A 22,358-nucleotide genomic window follows, 5' to 3' on the forward strand; every position below is an offset into this window, starting at 1 on the left:
ATTCTTACAAAGTCACCTTAGAAATGGTTCTATACAGACATCTTTCAGGGTGTCAAATCCACCTTGATAACGCTAGCACGAGCAAAAACACCATTGGAAATTCTGACTACATCAACGACATCGATGCTCGCAAGATGCAAGATAAACAATCACGTCATTATCGTAGATTCGGTTATTCTGAACATAAAGTCTTGATCTATAGTATAATCATTATCCTCTGCTTTGTTCTTGCTGCTTCTACTTACTCCTTCCTTTCCCGAGCAGGTTATCTTATTTATTTTTTTTCCGCTCTTAAACATATTGCATATTAATTTTATTGAGAATAATTACTTCTAATAATACAACATTATGTCCATTCAAATATAATGAAGCAACTTTTTGGTTATTTCTGAATAATGCAACCGTTCTGCGTGCCAAGTGGTTCTAAGTTTTATCGTACTAAAACAAAATAAGGTGGAAAGGTTGTATTATTTAAGAACTAGCTCTATATGCATGCTATGCCTGCAATAATTTTAAAAGATTTTTGCGACCGAATTTTTGAAAATGATAATATTAAAATAATAGAGTACATGATTAATTGATTGATTTATTAATGTTTCTATTTTCTATTAATTGATTAATGTTTCCTTTTTCTATTGATGGATTGATTGATTAATGTTTCCTTTATTGATATTTCATTTTTTTCTATATATTAATTGATTAATGTTTCCTTTTTATATTAATTTATTAATGCATTTTTTCCTTTGTTAATTGATTTATTAATCAAGACAAAATTGGCCTCAACACTCTAAATTATCGCTTAGGTGCGCCCAACACCCTAAACTCTATGTAGTTGCTAAAACACCACAAACTAATGTATTGGGTGCAGTGTGCACCTTTTCTAATTTTCCGGCCATTAATTCAACAAAAAACGATGATGTTTTAAAAAAAAAATAAAAATTTTGATTAAAAGTTATATGAATTTTTTGGTTAATTAGAATTTTTTGGGGAAAAAAACTCACCGTTTTTTGGTGAAGTAATGGCACGCATTGCACCCTACACGTTAGTTTGTTGTGTTTTAGCAACTAAGCAAAGTTCATGGTGCTGAGCGCTCCTAAGTAATAGTTCAGAGTGTTGAGGCCAATTTTGCCATTAATGAATATTTTGTTTTTCTACTAGATAATTGTCTGATCAAATAATGCTCAGTTTTAAATAATTGTACCTCTATATATTATCCTTATACTCATAAAACATCTTTAATTTTAAAACATCTTCATTTTACAACTATATAAACTTATTAAAGTATGTTTGAATTATTATTCTCAAAGCACAATTATTATCTTGTTATAGTTTATGATTTTTTGTTATTTTTTTATTCAATCATTTATTAAGGTAAAATTGGAGGGATATCTATAAATCTATAAATCTATAAATCTGTATTAAAAGGTGTTCTACACTCCATGCTTGCGCCACGTGGCATTTTGAAGTTCTATTAGAAGACCACATGTACATATGTTGCATCATTAATTTCCACTATATATAATTATGCCATGTGGGATGGAGACACATGTAAATATCTCATGTCATCAATTTGTACAATATATTGCCATGTCATCAATTTGTAAAATATATTTAAAAATAGTTATTTATAAGGTTTGAACTTAGGACTTTGATGTTCATATGTATATACACTTACCGACTCAACGAACTTCGTTTGTTGTTTACCAAAATGCGGGGTTAAAAAGTCAAAATAGGTTGGAGAATATGTGTACCAAAATGGAATAAAGTACAATATACAAAACATTTAAATTCGGCCTAATAAGGAAATTGCACAAAACATTAAAAATCAGAGGGAGTATAATGTATCTCAAATTAAGCTCGTAGCAAGGTTTAAGTTTCAAATTCACGTATTAGCTAGCTTTGTTGGTAGAGCTCAAATAATTTTCTATTGCAATAATAAAATAAATTGTCTTTCCTATTCTGCTTCCCTCCATATTATATATAAAACCACATGAAATCCATCAATAGGCAAATTATACATAAATAATACTCCGTACATGAATATAGTTTAACCCGTGGCAACACCCGGGCCAATAAACTAGTTTAGGAGGAAAAAATGAGATAGTGGAGATTGGTTTGGTTATAGAATATAGATTACTAAATGAACTTAATAAATAAATTAATTTATCAAGGAGTTTGGTCTACAGTTAATTTGACATTCATTGTATTTAATCTCCCCAATTTATCGATTAAGCCATACATATGTAGAAAGCCTCTTAATAAAATACTTATAATTGAAAAGGAATGAAAAATATTTTTAAATTCTTTAAAATAGCATGTTTGATTATTGACCTTGAAGAAAAAGAGTAGCATTTTTTATTTTCTCAATAATTTGATTGATAGGAGTAACTCATTATTGATTTTTAACAGATATAGATACAAAGGATACCCAAGGTAAATCCTTCAAGGATGATTTTCTTGCAAATGTATCAAGGATAGATATAACTCCACAACTCAAGCTTTCCTGTAAGCTCTAAAGTTATCAAATTCTTATGCATTCTCAACCTTCATAGCATGTTTTATTTATATGTACGAGTTAATTAATTAAGTGTTTAATATATTGTTGCAGCTTCGAATTGTGACCTGAAATTGCTGAACTCTACAGCGCAACTTGTAGAGCCACCCCTTGAAAATAGATCATTTGCAAGATTTTCGCTGTCGTATACAGAAAGAGAAGAAAAGCCTGCTGGAGTAGATCATTGGCAACCAAGGTTCCCAGGGCATCAAAACTTGAGAGAAAGGGATGAATCATTCTTTGTACGCGATCAAAAGATTAATTGTGGTTTTGTTAAGGGTCCTAAACACCATTCATCAAGCACTGGATTCGACTTAGTTAGGGATGATCACTTATATATTAGTAAATGTAACATTGCTGTTGTTTCTTGCATCTTTGGGAATTCAGATCGCCTCAAATCTCCTCCTCCTAATGTAGTAAGTAATCAATTCTTCCGAATCGTATTCATTTGTATATGGAAATGTACATGATATACCACCTGTTAAATGGTACAATCTATCTCATTTTTCACATTGTATCTCCATTTTTGGTGGACCATCAAGGAAAATTGAGAGTGTGTGTACAACCGGTTGTACTATAAAATTTGTCCTACTTTTAAAAACTAAAGTTGCAAACTCAATTTTGTCTTTTTTATTATCAAGAACTATTATATTTAGAGAGTACTTCCCTTTTTTGCAACTTTTCAAGTGTAATCTAATTTATTGTTCGTTTATTAATTTTCTTCTTGTTTCAGATCACTCAATTGTCTAGAAAAAATGTCTGTTTTGTGATGTTTATGGATGAAATGACATTACAAAATATGAGTTTAGAAGGTCAAATACCAAACAAAATGGGATTCATTGGTATTTGGAAGATTGTTGTCGTCAAAAATCTTCCCTCTAAAGACATGAGAAGAGTCGGAAAAATACCAAAACTTTTGCCCCATCGACTTTTTACTTCTGCAAGGTAAGACTTTGAATACTCAAGTTGTGATTTGGTTTTTTATTTTTCAATTTATTTATCACATAGTATTGTGAATTTTGGTGCTTTTATCTACCGTCATCTAAATGTAATTTGTTAAAAGTATTATTAACGAATGAAATTAGTTTTTAGCTAATTCAATGCGAGAATGTACATTATACCAGTACCAGTATACCACTGATTGTACATTACATCTATATTATTTTTTCATTTTACATATTTATATTGGACAAATTTCATGATATTATGAATGTGGTTGTTCCATACAACCGGTTATACATAGAAAAATGCCATTCAATGTACAAGTGATTTTTTTATTTTGTTACTATTCATGTTTAGTGAAAACACCATTAGTTTCATTCAATAAGCAAACATTATTAACAAATAAAATCAAATAAATTTCACCTACTTTTTATTTTTGCTTGTTTTTATAAAGTATATCTAAATTAAATCAAAGAATTGGAACTAAAGATAATAAAAGGGTAAAAAAAAGAAAATGTAATAGAGTTTGCAAGAGGATGACGCAACGTATTGCTGGTGTATGAAACAACAGTGTCTAAATTAGTGTTTTAGATGTATCAACAATATAACTTTATGCAACATTTTTTAAAATTTCAATTTAGTTACTACCAATAAATAAAGGTTGTAGATGTTGCTCATTTTAGTGTTGGTGCAAAAAATAATGATCTCCGGCCGAATATCTTTCACTTTTAGCTCTTTACTCGTAGCCCTAAGGGCTATATTTATCATTTTCTGATTTTTTGACATGTCATGCCGCAGGTATTCAATTTGGGTGGATGCCAAGCTACGTCTTGAAAGTGATCCTCTACTCTTGTTAGAGCGCTTCTTATGGCGAAAGGGTTACGAATTTGCAATATCAGACCACTATGCTCGTCATTGTGTGTGGGAAGAGGTTGCGCGAAATAAGGTTCTTAAAAAAGTCAGTGACGCTGAACTTGATCGGCAATTGCATTTCTATGAAGCTGATGGACTAACAAGATTCAATGCTTCTGATCCTAGAAACTTGCTTCCTAGTAGTATGTGTTCATTATGCAACTTCTTATTTATATTTTAAACTTTATAAATCTTTGTTTGGGTTGTCCAAGATTATTCATTACACTAATGTTTTTGTGACTACTTTTTTTAATAGATATACCCGAAGCATCTGTTATAATTAGGGCACACACGCCAATGTCTAATTTGTTCTCTTGCATTTGGTTCAATGAGGTCGACCGTTTTACCTCTAGAGATCAGTTAAGCTTTATCTACCTATATAAGAAGTTGGTACAGAAAAATCCCGGCACAAAGTTTTACCTGGACATGTTTAAGGTAAGAAATAAGTGTGAAAATTTTTGTATATAAAAAAAGTTACACCATTTGCTCATTTTTGTACTCTCTTCTTGCATAAAATTTCTTACCATTCCCATAATCGAATGTTCTATTAAGTTCATTTTGATTCTTCTTTTTGTGACACTAAATATTATATATTTATTATTAGGCGAACCAGTGAATGGTCCTTTACCTTGTTTGTTGGGCTTTGCAGGATTGTGAGAGGAAGCAGATTGTGAAATTATATCTCCACAGATATCAAGAAAAAAGCAACACCACACATAATGCCACAAAAGGTCAATAGCAAAATCATGGACATTTTATCAAAAATGGAACAATGATTATGAATAATGATTATGGGTCAAGGGTTCATTAGTCACTTGAACCTTCATGGGAACCTTTTTGTTCTAATAAAAATTTAAATTTTGAAAAGAGGGTTTTGATTTCTTTGCATCAAGTAGTGATCTCCGAAAATTTGTAACATTGAGTCATTGAGTTCGTACATTAGAAAACAACTTTATCTTTGACTTTTATATTTTGGTTAAACAACCAAAATTTATCTTTGATTTGTTTCATAAAAAAAAAATATAAAAATTATCATTATATTTGTGATTTTTCTTTAGTTGCCTTTGTAGTTTTTAGTTGTTTAGTCATTAATCACCAAAATAACATTTATCCAAAATGTAAAGGTTGAATAAAACCAAATCAATATCCAATAGGGTCATTTTACATTAGGATAAATTACATCTTACCACCAAAAAATTTCAATTTTTCTCATAATACCACCTTAATGTTATTTTTAAACAAATTACCACCAACAATGTTTGTTTTTCTCACATCTTACCACCAAAAATTAATTTTCGGTTATATCCTCCATTATTTGGGGCCCAATTTAACAAAATGCTTGTTAATTATTTGTTGTCTCTCTCGTAATCACCCATCACTCTTCTTCTCTTCCACTTTCAACCTTCTTTCAACCCTTTTCATTGATTTTCACATAAGTTTTCCATGTTCAATTACTTCTCTTTCTCTCTCCTCTACATCATCAAAGGCAAACAAAGGATGTTGATCTTGTGTTAATCAAAGATTTGAGTGTTTAATTTGAGTTTGGGCCTCATATAACGAAAAATATAACGAAAAGGTGATTTTTGGTGGCAAGTTGTAATTTTTCCTTTAATATAACAAACATTTTTTGTGGTAATTTGTAATAAAAAAAAACATTAAGGTAGTATTATGAGAATAAATGAAAATTTTTGGTGGTAAGATGTAATTTTTCCTTTACATTATTACAACTACCAATAGCCAATGATTGATTTTTACCAAATATGTTTATAGTGTAAGGCTGCTAGTGATTTTTGAGAATAGCTTAAGAAAAAGGTTCTTTAAACATTGATTATGAGCATAACTAATAAGGTTCTTAGAACCTTAACTAATAAAAAATCTGTTTTAGATTTTGTGATTGAAATTTCTAGGAGAAAGTTTATTTTAGATTATTGAAATTGGATTTTAAGAATCTATGAAGCTCTTTCCCCGTAAAATGCTCTTCATTCTCTCTAGAAAGTCCAACCCCCAAAATGGTCGAGCAAAGGGGTATTTCTAGACAATATTAAGTTGGCAAAATGGACATGCCTTCCACCAAAGATCTTGTGTTCCGCACATGGACTTGTTTTCCCTATTTTTCGTGCCAATAGGATGCTTACACGACCCAATTGACTTTAACTGGTCTTAGGGGTGTTTCTTGAGCTTGTTTATGAAAGTTTTGCACCGTTTTGCGACTTTTACATATAGTGAGCTATTGGTTTTCAGGTCATAACTTTTTTTTATGTACATAGCTCTGATTTACGCAAGTTAAATGACGTAGTAATCCTTAATTAGTTTGTGGCCTTCGTACTCATATAACTTTCTTTGGCGCTTGTGAGAATGTCAGTATTTCAATATTAGCACTTCGGAACATTTTGAGGCCCAAACACATTATTTTAATAATATAGATTAAAAGATTGCATTATTATTGTGATTGGTTGAAGTGGTAAGTAATTTAATGTCCTTTAAGGAAGATCTTGAGTTATTTAAGGCAAAATCTCTCATTAGGAGACACACCAAGGATGTTTTGATGGTCCTAGGGCCCTATTCTATAAAATTACAGGCTCTTATATGCTTAAATTTTTTAAAATTTGAGTTATAAAAATATTTTTGTAATTTTTAATAAAAACTATTTATAGTAATAAATCTTAACGAGCCAGTTCACGATCTTTCGAGCCGAGCCTAGTTTAGTTCAGCTCTGTTCGTTTAGCTTTCGAGCCGAGCCCGAACTCGATCCGAACCGAGCTTTAACCGAGCCGAGCCCGAACTGTTTGCGAACAGGCCAGGCCAATTCTCGCCCCTAAACCCAAGTTGGGTACCTAGACACCAGAAACCTCAGTTTGGAGAAGGCTTAAGGAGGGGACCAGCCACTCTTCCTTGAATGCCCTCTACTATTTCAGTCTTGACTAGGTTGGGTAAACCCAAAGTAGTCCAATTGCCAAGTAGGATTGAGAAAGTGCCAAGCTCAGACCAACGTGTCTAGGAGGTAGAAATCAAACAAGGGAATAATGATTTAAACGGAGACAAGGAGTAGAAAGATGATCTGGCTCTGGCTAAAGTCAAGAGAAGAGTCAAAAAGAAGGCTAGGTTGATCAGAGAAGCAGCCACCAGCCAGCTACAAGCAAACGCAGTTCACGTGGATGAGGAGGCTTTGCAAAAGGGAATGCTTAAAGTCGTCGCTGTTGAGGAGCCTCATTTAAAGGATGACAGTAACTGGAGAGAGAATTCAATAGAGGGAGCTCACAAAGATAAGTCTTCCATGGGCCCTATTCGGACAGAGAGGTCAAAAGGAGATGTTCTTGATGCCCAGCCTCATTTGAGTATCACCCAGACAGAGAAGTTGCATGAAGAAATTCCTACAGCCCAGCCTCATTTGGATGAGAATCAGAGAGAGAAGTTGAGAGAAGATGTCCCAGAGACCCAGGCTCATTCGGGTGGAAAACAGGAAGATGGACTTTGTGAGGGAAGTCTATTGTCGGAACCTCATTTGGTTGCTGAAGTGCTTCAAAGAGAGAAAATTCAGGGATCATCTAAGGACTTGTCGCTTGTCAATATTCAGAGTCATCCCTTAGTTATAGAACTGATGGAGGACCCTACTGAAGAAGAACTGGAGAACTATAGGATAGAAAGATTTACAGAAGATTCTCTGAGGACTGAGCAGGTATCTTATGTGGAGTTAGTAGACTATGGTTTAGAAGGATTGGATTTGGAGGTGTCCAAGTCGAATCTTGATTTTCTGGCAAATTGTTCAGAAGGAGATTGTGAGTCTGGCGCTTGTTGTGCATTCACTTTCCCCCCAGTGTTCAAAGCCTGTGGGACCGTACAGCAGGATACTTCATGGGCCGATGAAGTTGACCAAGCCGAAGCTGCAGGTATGACCTCTACTATTTCAGCTGAGCTGAGTAAATTTGATAAAGGATCTGGTCTAGCACCATCCGTGAAGACTGTTACTAAGGAGCAAGAACAGTTGGTTGTGGAACACCTAAACAAAGATTTTAGTGTGGACAACTCACATAGTAAGACCCTTTATGTGACGGTTAACATAGATGGCACTAGACTGGGTAAAGTGTTAATTGATACTGACGCTACTATAATTCTTATGCCATGGTCAGTTTTTAAGAAATTGGGCAAGGGTAGGAAGGATTATCTAGCGTTAGGATTAGCATAACTGCATTCAATGGCAAGTCTGAGAATACTAAAGGATTGCCATGTATGCACATCCAAGTAGGTACTTGTAATGAATATGAGGTAGTCTATGCTGATGTAGATGCTTATTTGATTGACACTAACCGAGAATTTCCCAGGATACTTATGAAGACCTTGCCTAATGACGAGGGGATTGCTCTCAAACTTAAAAGTCAACCGACGCCTAGAGTGAAAGTTGTTTCAAGTGCAATCCGATATATTGAACAGGCCGCTGAAGATGGTGAATCACAAAACACATCTGATGCTTCTCATGAAGTGAAGAGTCCAATATCAAAGAATTACTCCAGCATGGTTGATGTCCAGCGGGCTAAAAGGATAATAATATCAAAGAATTATTATCCTTTTCCTAATTTATAGCTTGCTTGGAATCCACTCCCAACAATAGCCCCCAGGTTTTCTCTCTAGATATTTATCTAGAGAGGAAAATTGTAAAGTTGTCAATTGCTGCCGTATTCAACACGTAGCTTGTAAAATTGATGGTAGTGGCAAATGTAAATGAATCTTCTATAACTCGAATGGTACCTTGTAAAATTTTATAGCCCCCAATGTTTTCGTTGTGTGTTTTACGAACATCGTGTCTCACGCTATGCTGCTCTTTAGTTTTGTATACTATGTTGTGTAGAGATTTTGCGAATGTACCGTTTGTAAATAGTATATGTGTATCCCTTGTATTTCGTATATGTATTGTATCATTGTATGTATCTCACATGTATGTATTTCAGTTGTATTACAGTGTGTATTTCAATTGTATTACAGTATGTATTTCAGTTGTATTATAGTATGTATGTCGGTTGTAACTTTCGGTACTGACCGGTCAGATTTGCTGAGATGTCCGTACTCAGTTTTGCTGTTTGAAACCTGCTTAACATGTTGGAACTCAAAAAGGCATATGACATGTGAATATTTATATTAGTGTCTTCACCTATTTTTACAACCACTTTGAAAAAGAAAACGATAAAAGGTCGCAAATCAACATAGCGTAATAATTTTAATGTTCAATAGGTGAATAATTTCAACAGTAAGTATAAACAAAGATAAATTGATTCACTTCTATGCCGAACTGAGTTCGGATGTAGAAACTAAGTTCGAAAGTCAGAAAAGACAAATCGATTTGGTTCAGCATGGTTCCTAACTGAGTACGGATAAGAGAATTGTGTTTAAATTGCAAAAAGACATCGATTTTATTCAGTTCCGAACTGAGTATGGATGGAAGGACTAAGTTTGAAATTCAAAAAGGACAAAGAAATAAATTTACTTCTGTTCCGTACTGAGTATGGACAGAAGAACTGTGTTCAGAATTCAAAAAAGGACAAAGAAATAAATTTACTTCTATTCCGTACTGAGTATGGACGGAAGAAATGAGTTCAGAATTCAAAAAGGACGAAGAAATAAATTTACTTCTGTTCCGTACTGAGTATGGACGGAAGAAATGAGTTCAGAATTCAAAAAGGACAAAGAAATAAAAAGACATCAATTTTATTCGGTTCTGAAATGAGTATGGACGGAAGAAATGAGTTCAAAATTCAAAAAGGACAAAGAAATAAATTTTCCGTACTGGGTATGGACGGAAGAAATGAGTTCGAAATTCAAAAAGGACAAAGAAATTTATTTGCTTCCGAGCCGAGTTCGGAAGTTAGAAATGCAACCAAAATAAAGAGGAACATCTAAAGCCCCCAATGATGGGATAAGAATCTAGAATACATAAAAATAACCAAGCTAAACATGCATTGAAAGAAAGTAAGGAAAAAGTAGGTAAATGTTACTTGAAACGAATAATGCTTGCAATTCTCCGAATGGCATCACACCAACTCAGTTTGTAACAATCCGTTCATATTTGTCCTCCTCAAATCGCACTTGGGCCATAGCTTTAGCTTCCACATCTTCGAAAGTTGCACAAGGGTACTTGGTTAGTTCCTTGTAGAGCCCATCTTCTTCAAAAAGGCCTTGGCGGAATGCTTCAATTGCAGTGGGGATGTCACACTTGTAGATCTTTAATTTCTCCTTGTTAAAGCGATTCAAATAATTCCGGAGTGATTCATCACTTCGTTGTCTAATGTGGTATAGGTCGCTTGATTGTTTCTCGAGAGGGCGACTAGTTGCAAATTCCACTTTGAACATGTTGATCATTTCTGCAAAAGATCTAATAGAATAATTAGGTAAATTAATAAACCAAGTAAGGGCCGGACCTGATAAAGTGGCTCCAAAGCTTTTGCACATGATCGCCTCTCGAATATTTTGTGGTACAAAGCTAGTCATCATCTTTTGTTTGTAGAGCGCAACATGTTCAATAGGATTCCCGGTACCATCGTATGTTGGCATGTTTGGAATGACAAACCGCTTTGGAATTTCTACTAGATCAATGGATTTGACAAAAGGTGAGTCGGCATAGCTATTGTCGGGTTCTTCCTTGATTGGCCGAGGAACACCGGGGATCTTGTTGATCTTTTCTTCTACTCGCTTGACATGAAAATCCATTATCTTTTTCAAAACCGACTCTTCCCTACTCAGAACGGACTGGGATTCCCCAACTTTTTGATGAAACAAAGCACGAAGCGGGGTACGATCTCGAGATCTGAAAATTTCTTCGTCTTCACGTCTCGAATTAATATTTGTTGATGCCATTGAGTGAACATGATTCCTCAAGGATTCGTTCTCAAAGGTTAGTTGGGCTAGTTTGGTTTGAGTTTGGATTTTTCCTTCCAACAATGTTTCTATTTGGACTTTTTGTGAGTCTAGGGTTTTCCTTAAAGAATTCATTTCCTCATGGAGGTCGGCCATGGTGATCCATCCTTGGTTTCCGGACATGGCTTGGATTTAGGTTTTGTGTTTAAAAGTTTTAGCAAATTTTTTACTACAAGCCCCACGGTGGGCGCCAAATTGTTTGGGACAAATCTTAGAAAAGGGGTTTCTAGGAATTTGTTAAAGGTTTTATGGGGTTTTAGTAATCAAATCTGCCAAAAGAAATAAACACAACCTCCAAATGAATTAGTTAAGAGCAATAAAACAATAGAACTATAATAATAATTATAAATCAAAGAACAAGGATCAAGATAAGAGAGGCATTTCTCAGTAAGGACGAACTGGTGTCAGTAAGGACGAACTGATGTTAGTAAGGACAACATAAATCAGAGATTTTAGTATAAAAGTGTAGTAAATTATATTAGACCAAGTATGAATGTGTGAATGAATCCTATTACATTGAACATCCTATTTATAATGATTTATAAGTCTAATAAAGGTAAATATTGAAGAATCCTTGCTATTATGGTAATGTTGACAATATTGATTGGAGTCTTCTTATCTTAGGAAATGTTGACTTGGTAATTGATATTTCCTTGATTCGCTCGTTCAATCATGGGACTTGATTGTGCTTGTTGCCCAAGCATTCATTACGTGTCTTCAAATGGTCCAAGCCTTGCAGGGAAGTTGCCTTTCTCAGAAAGGCTCAGTAAGACGGTCGATTTACTCAGTAAGGTGCATTGAGTCCGTGTTGTCCGTACTGTCCGTACTCAGTAGGGACCACTGCGGGGATAATATATCGTCAAACAATTGATTCATTTCCTATTTTAGCTTTATCTAATTGATTCCATAGTCTTCATAAGATCTTTGATTAATTATTGACTTCTTAATTGGACAAATAAAATCCTTGATTATTATTCTTTGATATCTTTGACCATGTATGCTTCCTCGTTTCCTTATTGAGTGTAATTTATTCTTTCATTATTATCCTTTTCCTAATTTATAGCTTGCTTGGAATCCACTCCCAACAGGGAGTACTTCTTTGGTTATATGTCTTTATGCTACCACCACTATTTAACACCTATTGCTTAAGAAATAAAAATTAAAAATTACTATCTCATTTCTATTCTCAAAATTCTTACAAAGTCACCTTAGAAATGGTTCTATACAGACATCTTTCAGGGTGTCAAATCCACCATGATAACGCTAGCACGAGCAAAAACACCATTGGAAATTCTGACTACATCAACGACATCGATGCTCGCAAGATGCAAGATAAACAATCACGTCATTATCGTAGATTCGGTTATTCTGAACATAAAGTCTTGATCTATAGTATAATCATTATCCTCTGCTTTGTTCTTGCTGCTTCTACTTACTCCTTCCTTTCCCGAGCAGGTTATCTTATTTATTTTTTTTCCGCTCTTAAACATATTGCATATTAATTTTATTGAGAATAATTACTTCTAATAATACAACATTATGTCCATTCAAATATAATGAAGCAACTTTTTGGTTATTTCTGAATAATGCAACCGTTCTGCGTGCCAAGTGGTTCTAAGTTTTATCGTACTAAAACAAAATAAGGTGGAAAGGTTGTATTATTTAAGAACTAGCTCTATATGCATGCTATGCCTGCAATAATTTTAAAAGATTTTTGCGACCGAATTTTTGAAAATGATAATATTAAAATAATAGAGTACATGATTAATTGATTGATTTATTAATGTTTCTATTTTCTATTAATTGATTAATGTTTCCTTTTTCTATTGATGGATTGATTGATTAATGTTTCCTTTATTGATATTTCATTTTTTTCTATATATTAATTGATTAATGTTTCCTTTTTATATTAATTTATTAATGCATTTTTTCCTTTGTTAATTGATTTATTAATCAAGACAAAATTGGCCTCAACACTCTAAATTATCGCTTAGGTGCGCCCAACACCCTAAACTCTATGTAGTTGCTAAAACACCACAAACTAATGTATTGGGTGCAGTGTGCACCTTTTCTAATTTTCCGGCCATTAATTCAACAAAAAACGATGATGTTTTAAAAAAAAATAAAAATTTTGATTAAAAGTTATATGAATTTTTTGGTTAATTAGAATTTTTTGGGGAAAAAAACTCACCGTTTTTTGGTGAAGTAATGGCACGCATTGCACCCTACACGTTAGTTTGTTGTGTTTTAGCAACTAAGCAAAGTTCATGGTGCTGAGCGCTCCTAAGTAATAGTTCAGAGTGTTGAGGCCAATTTTGCCATTAATGAATATTTTGTTTTTCTACTAGATAATTGTCTGATCAAATAATGCTCAGTTTTAAATAATTGTACCTCTATATATTATCCTTATACTCATAAAACATCTTTAATTTTAAAACATCTTCATTTTACAACTATATAAACTTATTAAAGTATGTTTGAATTATTATTCTCAAAGCACAATTATTATCTTGTTATAGTTTATGATTTTTTGTTATTTTTTTATTCAATCATTTATTAAGGTAAAATTGGAAGGATATCTATAAATCTATAAATCTATAAATCTGTATTAAAAGGTGTTCTACACTCCATGCTTGCGCCACGTGGCATTTTGAAGTTCTATTAGAAGACCACATGTACATATGTTGCATCATTAATTTCCACTATATATAATTATGCCATGTGGGATGGAGACACATGTAAATATCTCATGTCATCAATTTGTACAATATATTGCCATGTCATCAATTTGTAAAATATATTTAAAAATAGTTATTTATAAGGTTTGAACTTAGGACTTTGATGTTCATATGTATATACACTTACCGACTCAACGAACTTCGTTTGTTGTTTACCAAAATGCGGGGTTAAAAAGTCAAAATAGGTTGGAGAATATGTATACCAAAATGGAATAAAGTACAATATACAAAACATTTAAATTCGGCCTAATAAGGAAATTGCACAAAACATTAAAAATCAGAGGGAGTATAATGTATCTCAAATTAAGCTCGTAGCAAGGTTTAAGTTTCAAATTCACGTATTAGCTAGCTTTGTTGGTAGAGCTCAAATAATTTTCTATTGCAATAATAAAATAAATTGTCTTTCCTATTCTGCTTCCCTCCATATTATATATAAAACCACATGAAATCCATCAATAGGCAAATTATACATAAATAATACTCCGTACATGAATATAGTTTAACCCGTGGCAACACCCGGGCCAATAAACTAGTTTAGGAGGAAAAAATGAGATAGTGGAGATTGGTTTGGTTATAGAATATAGATTACTAAATGAACTTAATAAATAAATTAATTTATCAAGGAGTTTGGTCTACAGTTAATTTGACATTCATTGTATTTAATCTCCCCAATTTATCGATTAAGCCATACATATGTAGAAAGCCTCTTAATAAAATACTTATAATTGAAAAGGAATGAAAAATATTTTTAAATTCTTTAAAATAGCATGTTTGATTATTGACCTTGAAGAAAAAGAGTAGCATTTTTTATTTTCTCAATAATTTGATTGATAGGAGTAACTCATTATTGATTTTTAACAGATATAGATACAAAGGATACCCAAGGTAAATCCTTCAAGGATGATTTTCTTGCAAATGTATCAAGGATAGATATAACTCCACAACTCAAGCTTTCCTGTAAGCTCTAAAGTTATCAAATTCTTATGCATTCTCAACCTTCATAGCATGTTTTATTTATATGTACGAGTTAATTAATTAAGTGTTTAATATATTGTTGCAGCTTCGAATTGTGACCTGAAATTGCTGAACTCTACAGCGCAACTTGTAGAGCCACCCCTTGAAAATAGATCATTTGCAAGATTTTCGCTGTCGTATACAGAAAAGAGAAGAAAAGCCTGCTGGAGTAGATCATTGGCAACCAAGGTTCCCAGGGCATCAAAACTTGAGAGAAAGGGATGAATCATTCTTTGTACGCGATCAAAAGATTAATTGTGGTTTTGTTAAGGGTCCTAAACACCATTCATCAAGCACTGGATTCGACTTAGCTAGGGATGATCACTTATATATTAGTAAATGTAACATTGCTGTTGTTTCTTGCATCTTTGGGAATTCAGATCGCCTCAAATCTCCTCCTCCTAATGTAGTAAGTAATCAATTCTTCCGAATCGTATTCATTTGTATATGGAAATGTACATGATATACCACCTGTTAAATGGTACAATCTATCTCATTTTTCACATTGTATCTCCATTTTTGGTGGACCATCAAGGAAAATTGAGAGTGTGTGTACAACCGGTTGTACTATAAAATTTGTCCTACTTTTAAAAACTAAAGTTGCAAACTCAATTTTGTCTTTTTTATTATCAAGAACTATTATATTTAGAGAGTACTTCCCTTTTTTGCAACTTTTCAAGTGTAATCTAATTTATTGTTCGTTTATTAATTTTCTTCTTGTTTCAGATCACTCAATTGTCTAGAAAAAATGTCTGTTTTGTGATGTTTATGGATGAAATGACATTACAAAATATGAGTTTAGAAGGTCAAATACCAAACAAAATGGGATTCATTGGTATTTGGAAGATTGTTGTCGTCAAAAATCTTCCCTCTAAAGACATGAGAAGAGTCGGAAAAATACCAAAACTTTTGCCCCATCGACTTTTTACTTCTGCAAGGTAAGACTTTGAATACTCAAGTTGTGATTTGGTTTTTTATTTTTCAATTTATTTATCACATAGTATTGTGAATTTTGGTGCTTTTATCTACCGTCATCTAAATGTAATTTGTTAAAAGTATTATTAACGAATGAAATTAGTTTTTAGCTAATTCAATGCGAGAATGTACATTATACCAGTACCAGTATACCACTGATTGTACATTACATCTATATTATTTTTTCATTTTACATATTTATATTGGACAAATTTCATGATATTATGAATGTGGTTGTTCCATACAACCGGTTATACATAGAAAAATGCCATTCAATGTACAAGTGATTTTTTTATTTTGTTACTATTCATGTTTAGTGAAAACACCATTAGTTTCATTCAATAAGCAAACATTATTAACAAATAAAATCAAATAAATTTCACCTACTTTTTATTTTTGCTTGTTTTTATAAAGTATATCTAAATTAAATCAAAGAATTGGAACTAAAGATAATAAAAGGGTAAAAAAAAGAAAATGTAATAGAGTTTGCAAGAGGATGACGCAACGTATTGCTGGTGTATGAAACAACAGTGTCTAAATTAGTGTTTTAGATGTATCAACAATATAACTTTATGCAACATTTTTTAAAATTTCAATTTAGTTACTACCAATAAATAAAGGTTGTAGATGTTGCTCATTTTAGTGTTGGTGCAAAAAATAATGATCTCCGGCCGAATATCTTTCACTTTTAGCTCTTTACTCGTAGCCCTAAGGGCTATATTTATCATTTTCTGATTTTTTGACATGTCATGCCGCAGGTATTCAATTTGGGTGGATGCCAAGCTACGTCTTGAAAGTGATCCTCTACTCTTGTTAGAGCGCTTCTTATGGCGAAAGGGTTACGAATTTGCAATATCAGACCACTATGCTCGTCATTGTGTGTGGGAAGAGGTTGCGCGAAATAAGGTTCTTAAAAAAGTCAGTGACGCTGAACTTGATCGACAATTGCATTTCTATGAAGCTGATGGACTAACAAGATTCAATGCTTCTGATCCTAGAAACTTGCTTCCTAGTAGTATGTGTTCATTATGCAACTTCTTATTTATATTTTAAACTTTATAAATCTTTGTTTGGGTTGTCCAAGATTATTCATTACACTAATGTTTTTGTGACTACTTTTTTTAATAGATATACCCGAAGCATCTGTTATAATTAGGGCACACACGCCAATGTCTAATTTGTTCTCTTGCATTTGGTTCAATGAGGTCGACCGTTTTACCTCTAGAGATCAGTTAAGCTTTATCTACCTATATAAGAAGTTGGTACAGAAAAATCCCGGCACAAAGTTTTACCTGGACATGTTTAAGGTAAGAAATAAGTGTGAAAATTTTTGTATATAAAAAAAGTTACACCATTTGCTCATTTTTGTACTCTCTTCGTTTCATAAAATTTCTTACCATTCCCATAATCGAATGTTCTATTAAGTTCATTTTGATTCTTCTTTTTGTGACACTAAATATTATATATTTATTATTAGGCGAACCAGTGAATGGTCCTTTACCTTGTTTGTTGGGCTTTGCAGGATTGTGAGAGGAAGCAGATTGTGAAATTATATCTCCACAGATATCAAGAAAAAAGCAACACCACACATAATGCCACAAAAGGTCAATAGCAAAATCATGGACATTTTATCAAAAATGGAACAATGATTATGAATAATGATTATGGGTCAAGGGTTCATTAGTCACTTGAACCTTCATGGGAACCTTTTTGTTCTAATAAAAATTTAAATTTTGAAAAGAGGGTTTTGATTTCTTTGCATCAAGTAGTGATCTCCGAAAATTTGTAACATTGAGTCATTGAGTTCGTACATTAGAAAACAACTTTATCTTTGACTTTTATATTTTGGTTAAACAACCAAAATTTATCTTTGATTTGTTTCATAAAAAAAAAATATAAAAATTATCATTATATTTGTGATTTTTCTTTAGTTGCCTTTGTAGTTTTTAGTTGTTTAGTCATTAATCACCAAAATAACATTTATCCAAAATGTAAAGGTTGAATAAAACCAAATCAATATCCAATAGGGTCATTTTACATTAGGATAAATTACATCTTACCACCAAAAAATTTCAATTTTTCTCATAATACCACCTTAATGTTATTTTTAAACAAATTACCACCAACAATGTTTGTTTTTCTCACATCTTACCACCAAAAATTAATTTTCGGTTATATCCTCCATTATTTGGGGCCCAATTTAACAAAATGCTTGTTAATTATTTGTTGTCTCTCTCGTAATCACCCATCACTCTTCTTCTCTTCCACTTTCAACCTTCTTTCAACCCTTTTCATTGATTTTCACATAAGTTTTCCATGTTCAATTACTTCTCTTTCTCTCTCCTCTACACCATCAAAGGCAAACAAAGGATGTTGATCTTGTGTTAATCAAAGATTTGAGTGTTTAATTTGAGTTTGGGCCTCATATAACGAAAAATATAACGAAAAGGTGATTTTTGGTGGCAAGTTGTAATTTTTCCTTTAATATAACAAACATTTTTTGTGGTAATTTGTAATAAAAAAAAAACATTAAGGTAGTATTATGAGAATAAATGAAAATTTTTGGTGGTAAGATGTAATTTTTCCTTTACATTATTACAACTACCAATAGCCAATGATTGATTTTTACCAAATATGTTTATAGTGTAAGGCTGCTAGTGATTTTTGAGAATAGCTTAAGAAAAAGGTTCTTTAAACATTGATTATGAGCATAACTAATAAGGTTCTTAGAACCTTAACTAATAAAAAATCTGTTTTAGATTTTGTGATTGAAATTTCTAGGAGAAAGTTTATTTTAGATTATTGAAATTGGATTTTAAGAATCTATGAAGCTCTTTCCCCGTAAAATGCTCTTCATTCTCTCTAGAAAGTCCAACCCCCAAAATGGTCGAGCAAAGGGGTATTTCTAGACAATATTAAGTTGGCAAAATGGACATGCCTTCCACCAAAGATCTTGTGTTCCGCACATGGACTTGTTTTCCCTATTTTTCGTGCCAATAGGATGCTTACACGACCCAATTGACTTTAACTGGTCTTAGGGGTGTTTCTTGAGCTTGTTTATGAAAGTTTTGCACCGTTTTGCGACTTTTACATATAGTGAGCTATTGGTTTTCAGGTCATAACTTTTTTTTATGTACATAGCTCTGATTTACGCAAGTTAAATGACGTAGTAATCCTTAATTAGTTTGTGGCCTTCGTACTCATATAACTTTCTTTGGCGCTTGTGAGAATGTCAGTATTTCAATATTAGCACTTCGGAACATTTTGAGGCCCAAACACATTATTTTAATAATATAGATTAAAATATTGCATTATTATTGTGATTGGTTGAAGTGGTAAGTAATTTAATGTCCTTTAAGGAAGATCTCGAGTTATTTAAGGCAAAATCTCTCATTAGGAGACACACCAAGGATGTCTTGATGGTCCTAGGGCCCTATTCTATAAAATTGCAGGCTCTTATATGCTTAAATTTTTTAAAATTTGAGTTATAAAAATATTTTTGTAATTTTTAATAAAAACTATTTATAGTAATAAATCTTAACGAGCCTGTTCACGAGCTTTCGAGCCGAGCCTAGCTTAGTTCAGCTCTATTCGTTTAGCTTTCGAGCCGAGCCCGAACTCGATCCGAACCGAGCTTTAACCGAGCCGAGCCCGAACTGTTTGCGAACAGGCCAGGCCAATTCTCGCCCCTAAACCCAAGTTGGGTACCTAGACACCAGAAACCTCAGTTTGGAGAAGGCTTAAGGAGGGGACCAGCCACTCTTCCTTGAATGCCCTCTACTATTTCAGTCTTGACTAGGTTGGGTAAACCCAAAGTAGTCCAATTGCCAAGTAGGATTGAGAAAGTGCCAAGCTCAGACCAACGTGTCTAGGAGGTAGAAATCAAACAAGGGAATAATGATTTAAACGGAGACAAGGAGTAGAAAGATGATCTGGCTCTGGCTAAAGTCAAGAGAAGAGTCAAAAAGAAGGCTAGGTTGATCAGAGAAGCAGCCACCAGCCAGCTACAAGCAAACGCAGTTCACGTGGATGAGGAGGCTTTGCAAAAGGGAATGCTTAAAGTCGTCGCTGTTGAGGAGCCTCATTTAAAGGATGACAGTAACTGGAGAGAGAATTCAATAGAGGGAGCTCACAAAGATAAGTCTTCCATGGGCCCTATTCGGACAGAGAGGTCAAAAGGAGATGTTCTTGATGCCCAGCCTCATTTGAGTATCACCCAGACAGAGAAGTTGCATGAAGAAATTCCTACAGCCCAGCCTCATTTGGATGAGAATCAGAGAGAGAAGTTGAGAGAAGATGTCCCAGAGACCCAGGCTCATTCGGGTGGAAAACAGGAAGATGGACTTTGTGAGGGAAGTCTATTGTCGGAACCTCATTTGGTTGCTGAAGTGCTTCAAAGAGAGAAAATTCAGGGATCATCTAAGGACTTGTCGCTTGTCAATATTCAGAGTCATCCCTTAGTTATAGAACTGATGGAGGACCCTACTGAAGAAGAACTGGAGAACTATAGGATAGAAAGATTTACAGAAGATTCTCTGAGGACTGAGCAGGTATCTTATGTGGAGTTAGTAGACTATGGTTCAGAAGGATTGGATTTGGAGGTGTCCAAGTCGAATCTTGATTTTCTGGCAAATTGTTCAGAAGGAGATTGTGAGTCTGGCGCTTGTTGTGCATTCACTTTCCCCCCAGTGTTCAAAGCCTGTGGGACCGTACAGCAGGATACTTCATGGGCCGATGAAGTTGACCAAGCCGAAGCTGCAGGTATGACCTCTACTATTTCAGCTGAGCTGAGTAAATTTGATAAAGGATCTGGTCTAGCACCATCCGTGAAGACTGTTACTAAGGAGCAAGAACAGTTGGTTGTGGAACACCTAAACAAAGATTTTAGTGTGGACAACTCACATAGTAAGACCCTTTATGTGACGGTTAACATAGATGGCACTAGACTGGGTAAAGTGTTAATTGATACTGACGCTACTATAATTCTTATGCCATGGTCAGTTTTTAAGAAATTGGGCAAGGGTAGGAAGGATTATCTAGCGTTAGGATTAGCATAACTGCATTCAATGGCAAGTCTGAGAATACTAAAGGATTGCCATGTATGCACATCCAAGTAGGTACTTGTAATGAATATGAGGTAGTCTATGCTGATGTAGATGCTTATTTGATTGACACTAACCGAGAATTTCCCAGGATACTTATGAAGACCTTGCCTAATGACGAGGGGATTGCTCTCAAACTTAAAAGTCAACCGACGCCTAGAGTGAAAGTTGTTTCAAGTGCAATCCGATATATTGAACAGGCCGCTGAAGATGGTGAATCACAAAACACATCTGATGCTTCTCATGAAGTGAAGAGTCCAATATCAAAGAATTACTCCAGCATGGTTGATGTCCAGCGGGCTAAAAGGATAATAATATCAAAGAATTATTATCCTTTTCCTAATTTATAGCTTGCTTGGAATCCACTCCCAACAATAGCCCCCAGGTTTTCTCTCTAGATATTTATCTAGAGAGGAAAATTGTAAAGTTGTCAATTGCTGCCGTATTCAACACGTAGCTTGTAAAATTGATGGTAGTGGCAAATGTAAATGAATCTTCTATAACTCGTATGGTACCTTGTAAAATTTTATAGCCCCCAATGTTTTCGTTGTGTGTTTTACGAACATCGTGTCTCACGCTATGCTGCTCTTTAGTTTTGTATACTATGTTGTGTAGAGATTTTGCGAATGTACCGTTTGTAAATAGTATATGTGTATCCCTTGTATTTCGTATATGTATTGTATCATTGTATGTATCTCACATGTATGTATTTCAGTTGTATTACAGTGTGTATTTCAATTGTATTACAGTATGTATTTCAGTTGTATTATAGTATGTATGTCGGTTGTAACTTTCGGTACTGACCGGTCAGATTTGCTGAGATGTCCGTACTCAGTTTTGCTGTTTGAAACCTGCTTAACATGTTGGAACTCAAAAAGGCATATGACATGTGAATATTTATATTAGTGTCTTCACCTATTTTTACAACCACTTTGAAAAAGAAAACGATAAAAGGTCGCAAATCAACATAGCGTAATAATTTTAATGTTCAATAGGTGAATAATTTCAACAGTAAGTATAAACAAAGATAAATTGATTCACTTCTATGCCGAACTGAGTTCGGATGTAGAAACTAAGTTCGAAAGTCAGAAAAGACAAATCGATTTGGTTCAGCATGGTTCCTAACTGAGTACGGATAAGAGAATTGTGTTTAAATTGCAAAAAGACATCGATTTTATTCAGTTCCGAACTAAGTATGGATGGAAGGACTAAGTTTGA

The 22,358-nt window shown here is 33.7% G+C and overlaps 1 protein-coding gene and 1 pseudogene across 1 annotated transcript; both read left to right on the forward strand.

The window, feature by feature from the left end:
* The first annotated feature begins 23 nt into the window (after positions 1 to 23).
* Positions 24 to 5,147, forward strand: LOC145604263 (putative hexosyltransferase MUCI70). Its single transcript, XM_081660197.1, has 7 exons — positions 24 to 264; positions 2,410 to 2,505; positions 2,609 to 2,970; positions 3,288 to 3,499; positions 4,295 to 4,551; positions 4,665 to 4,843; positions 5,058 to 5,147. The coding sequence occupies exons 1-7, from the start codon at positions 24 to 26 to the stop codon at positions 5,145 to 5,147; spliced, it is 1,437 nt and encodes a 478-aa protein (XP_081516323.1).
* A 7,378-nt stretch (positions 5,148 to 12,525) lies between these two features.
* Positions 12,526 to 17,650, forward strand: LOC145604264 (putative hexosyltransferase MUCI70; annotated as a pseudogene).
* The last annotated feature ends 4,708 nt before the right edge of the window (positions 17,651 to 22,358 follow it).

Source organism: Chenopodium album, chromosome 22, assembly GCF_948465745.1.
Source record: "Chenopodium album chromosome 22, dcCheAlbu1.1, whole genome shotgun sequence".
NCBI classification, from domain to species: domain Eukaryota; kingdom Viridiplantae; phylum Streptophyta; class Magnoliopsida; order Caryophyllales; family Amaranthaceae; genus Chenopodium; species Chenopodium album.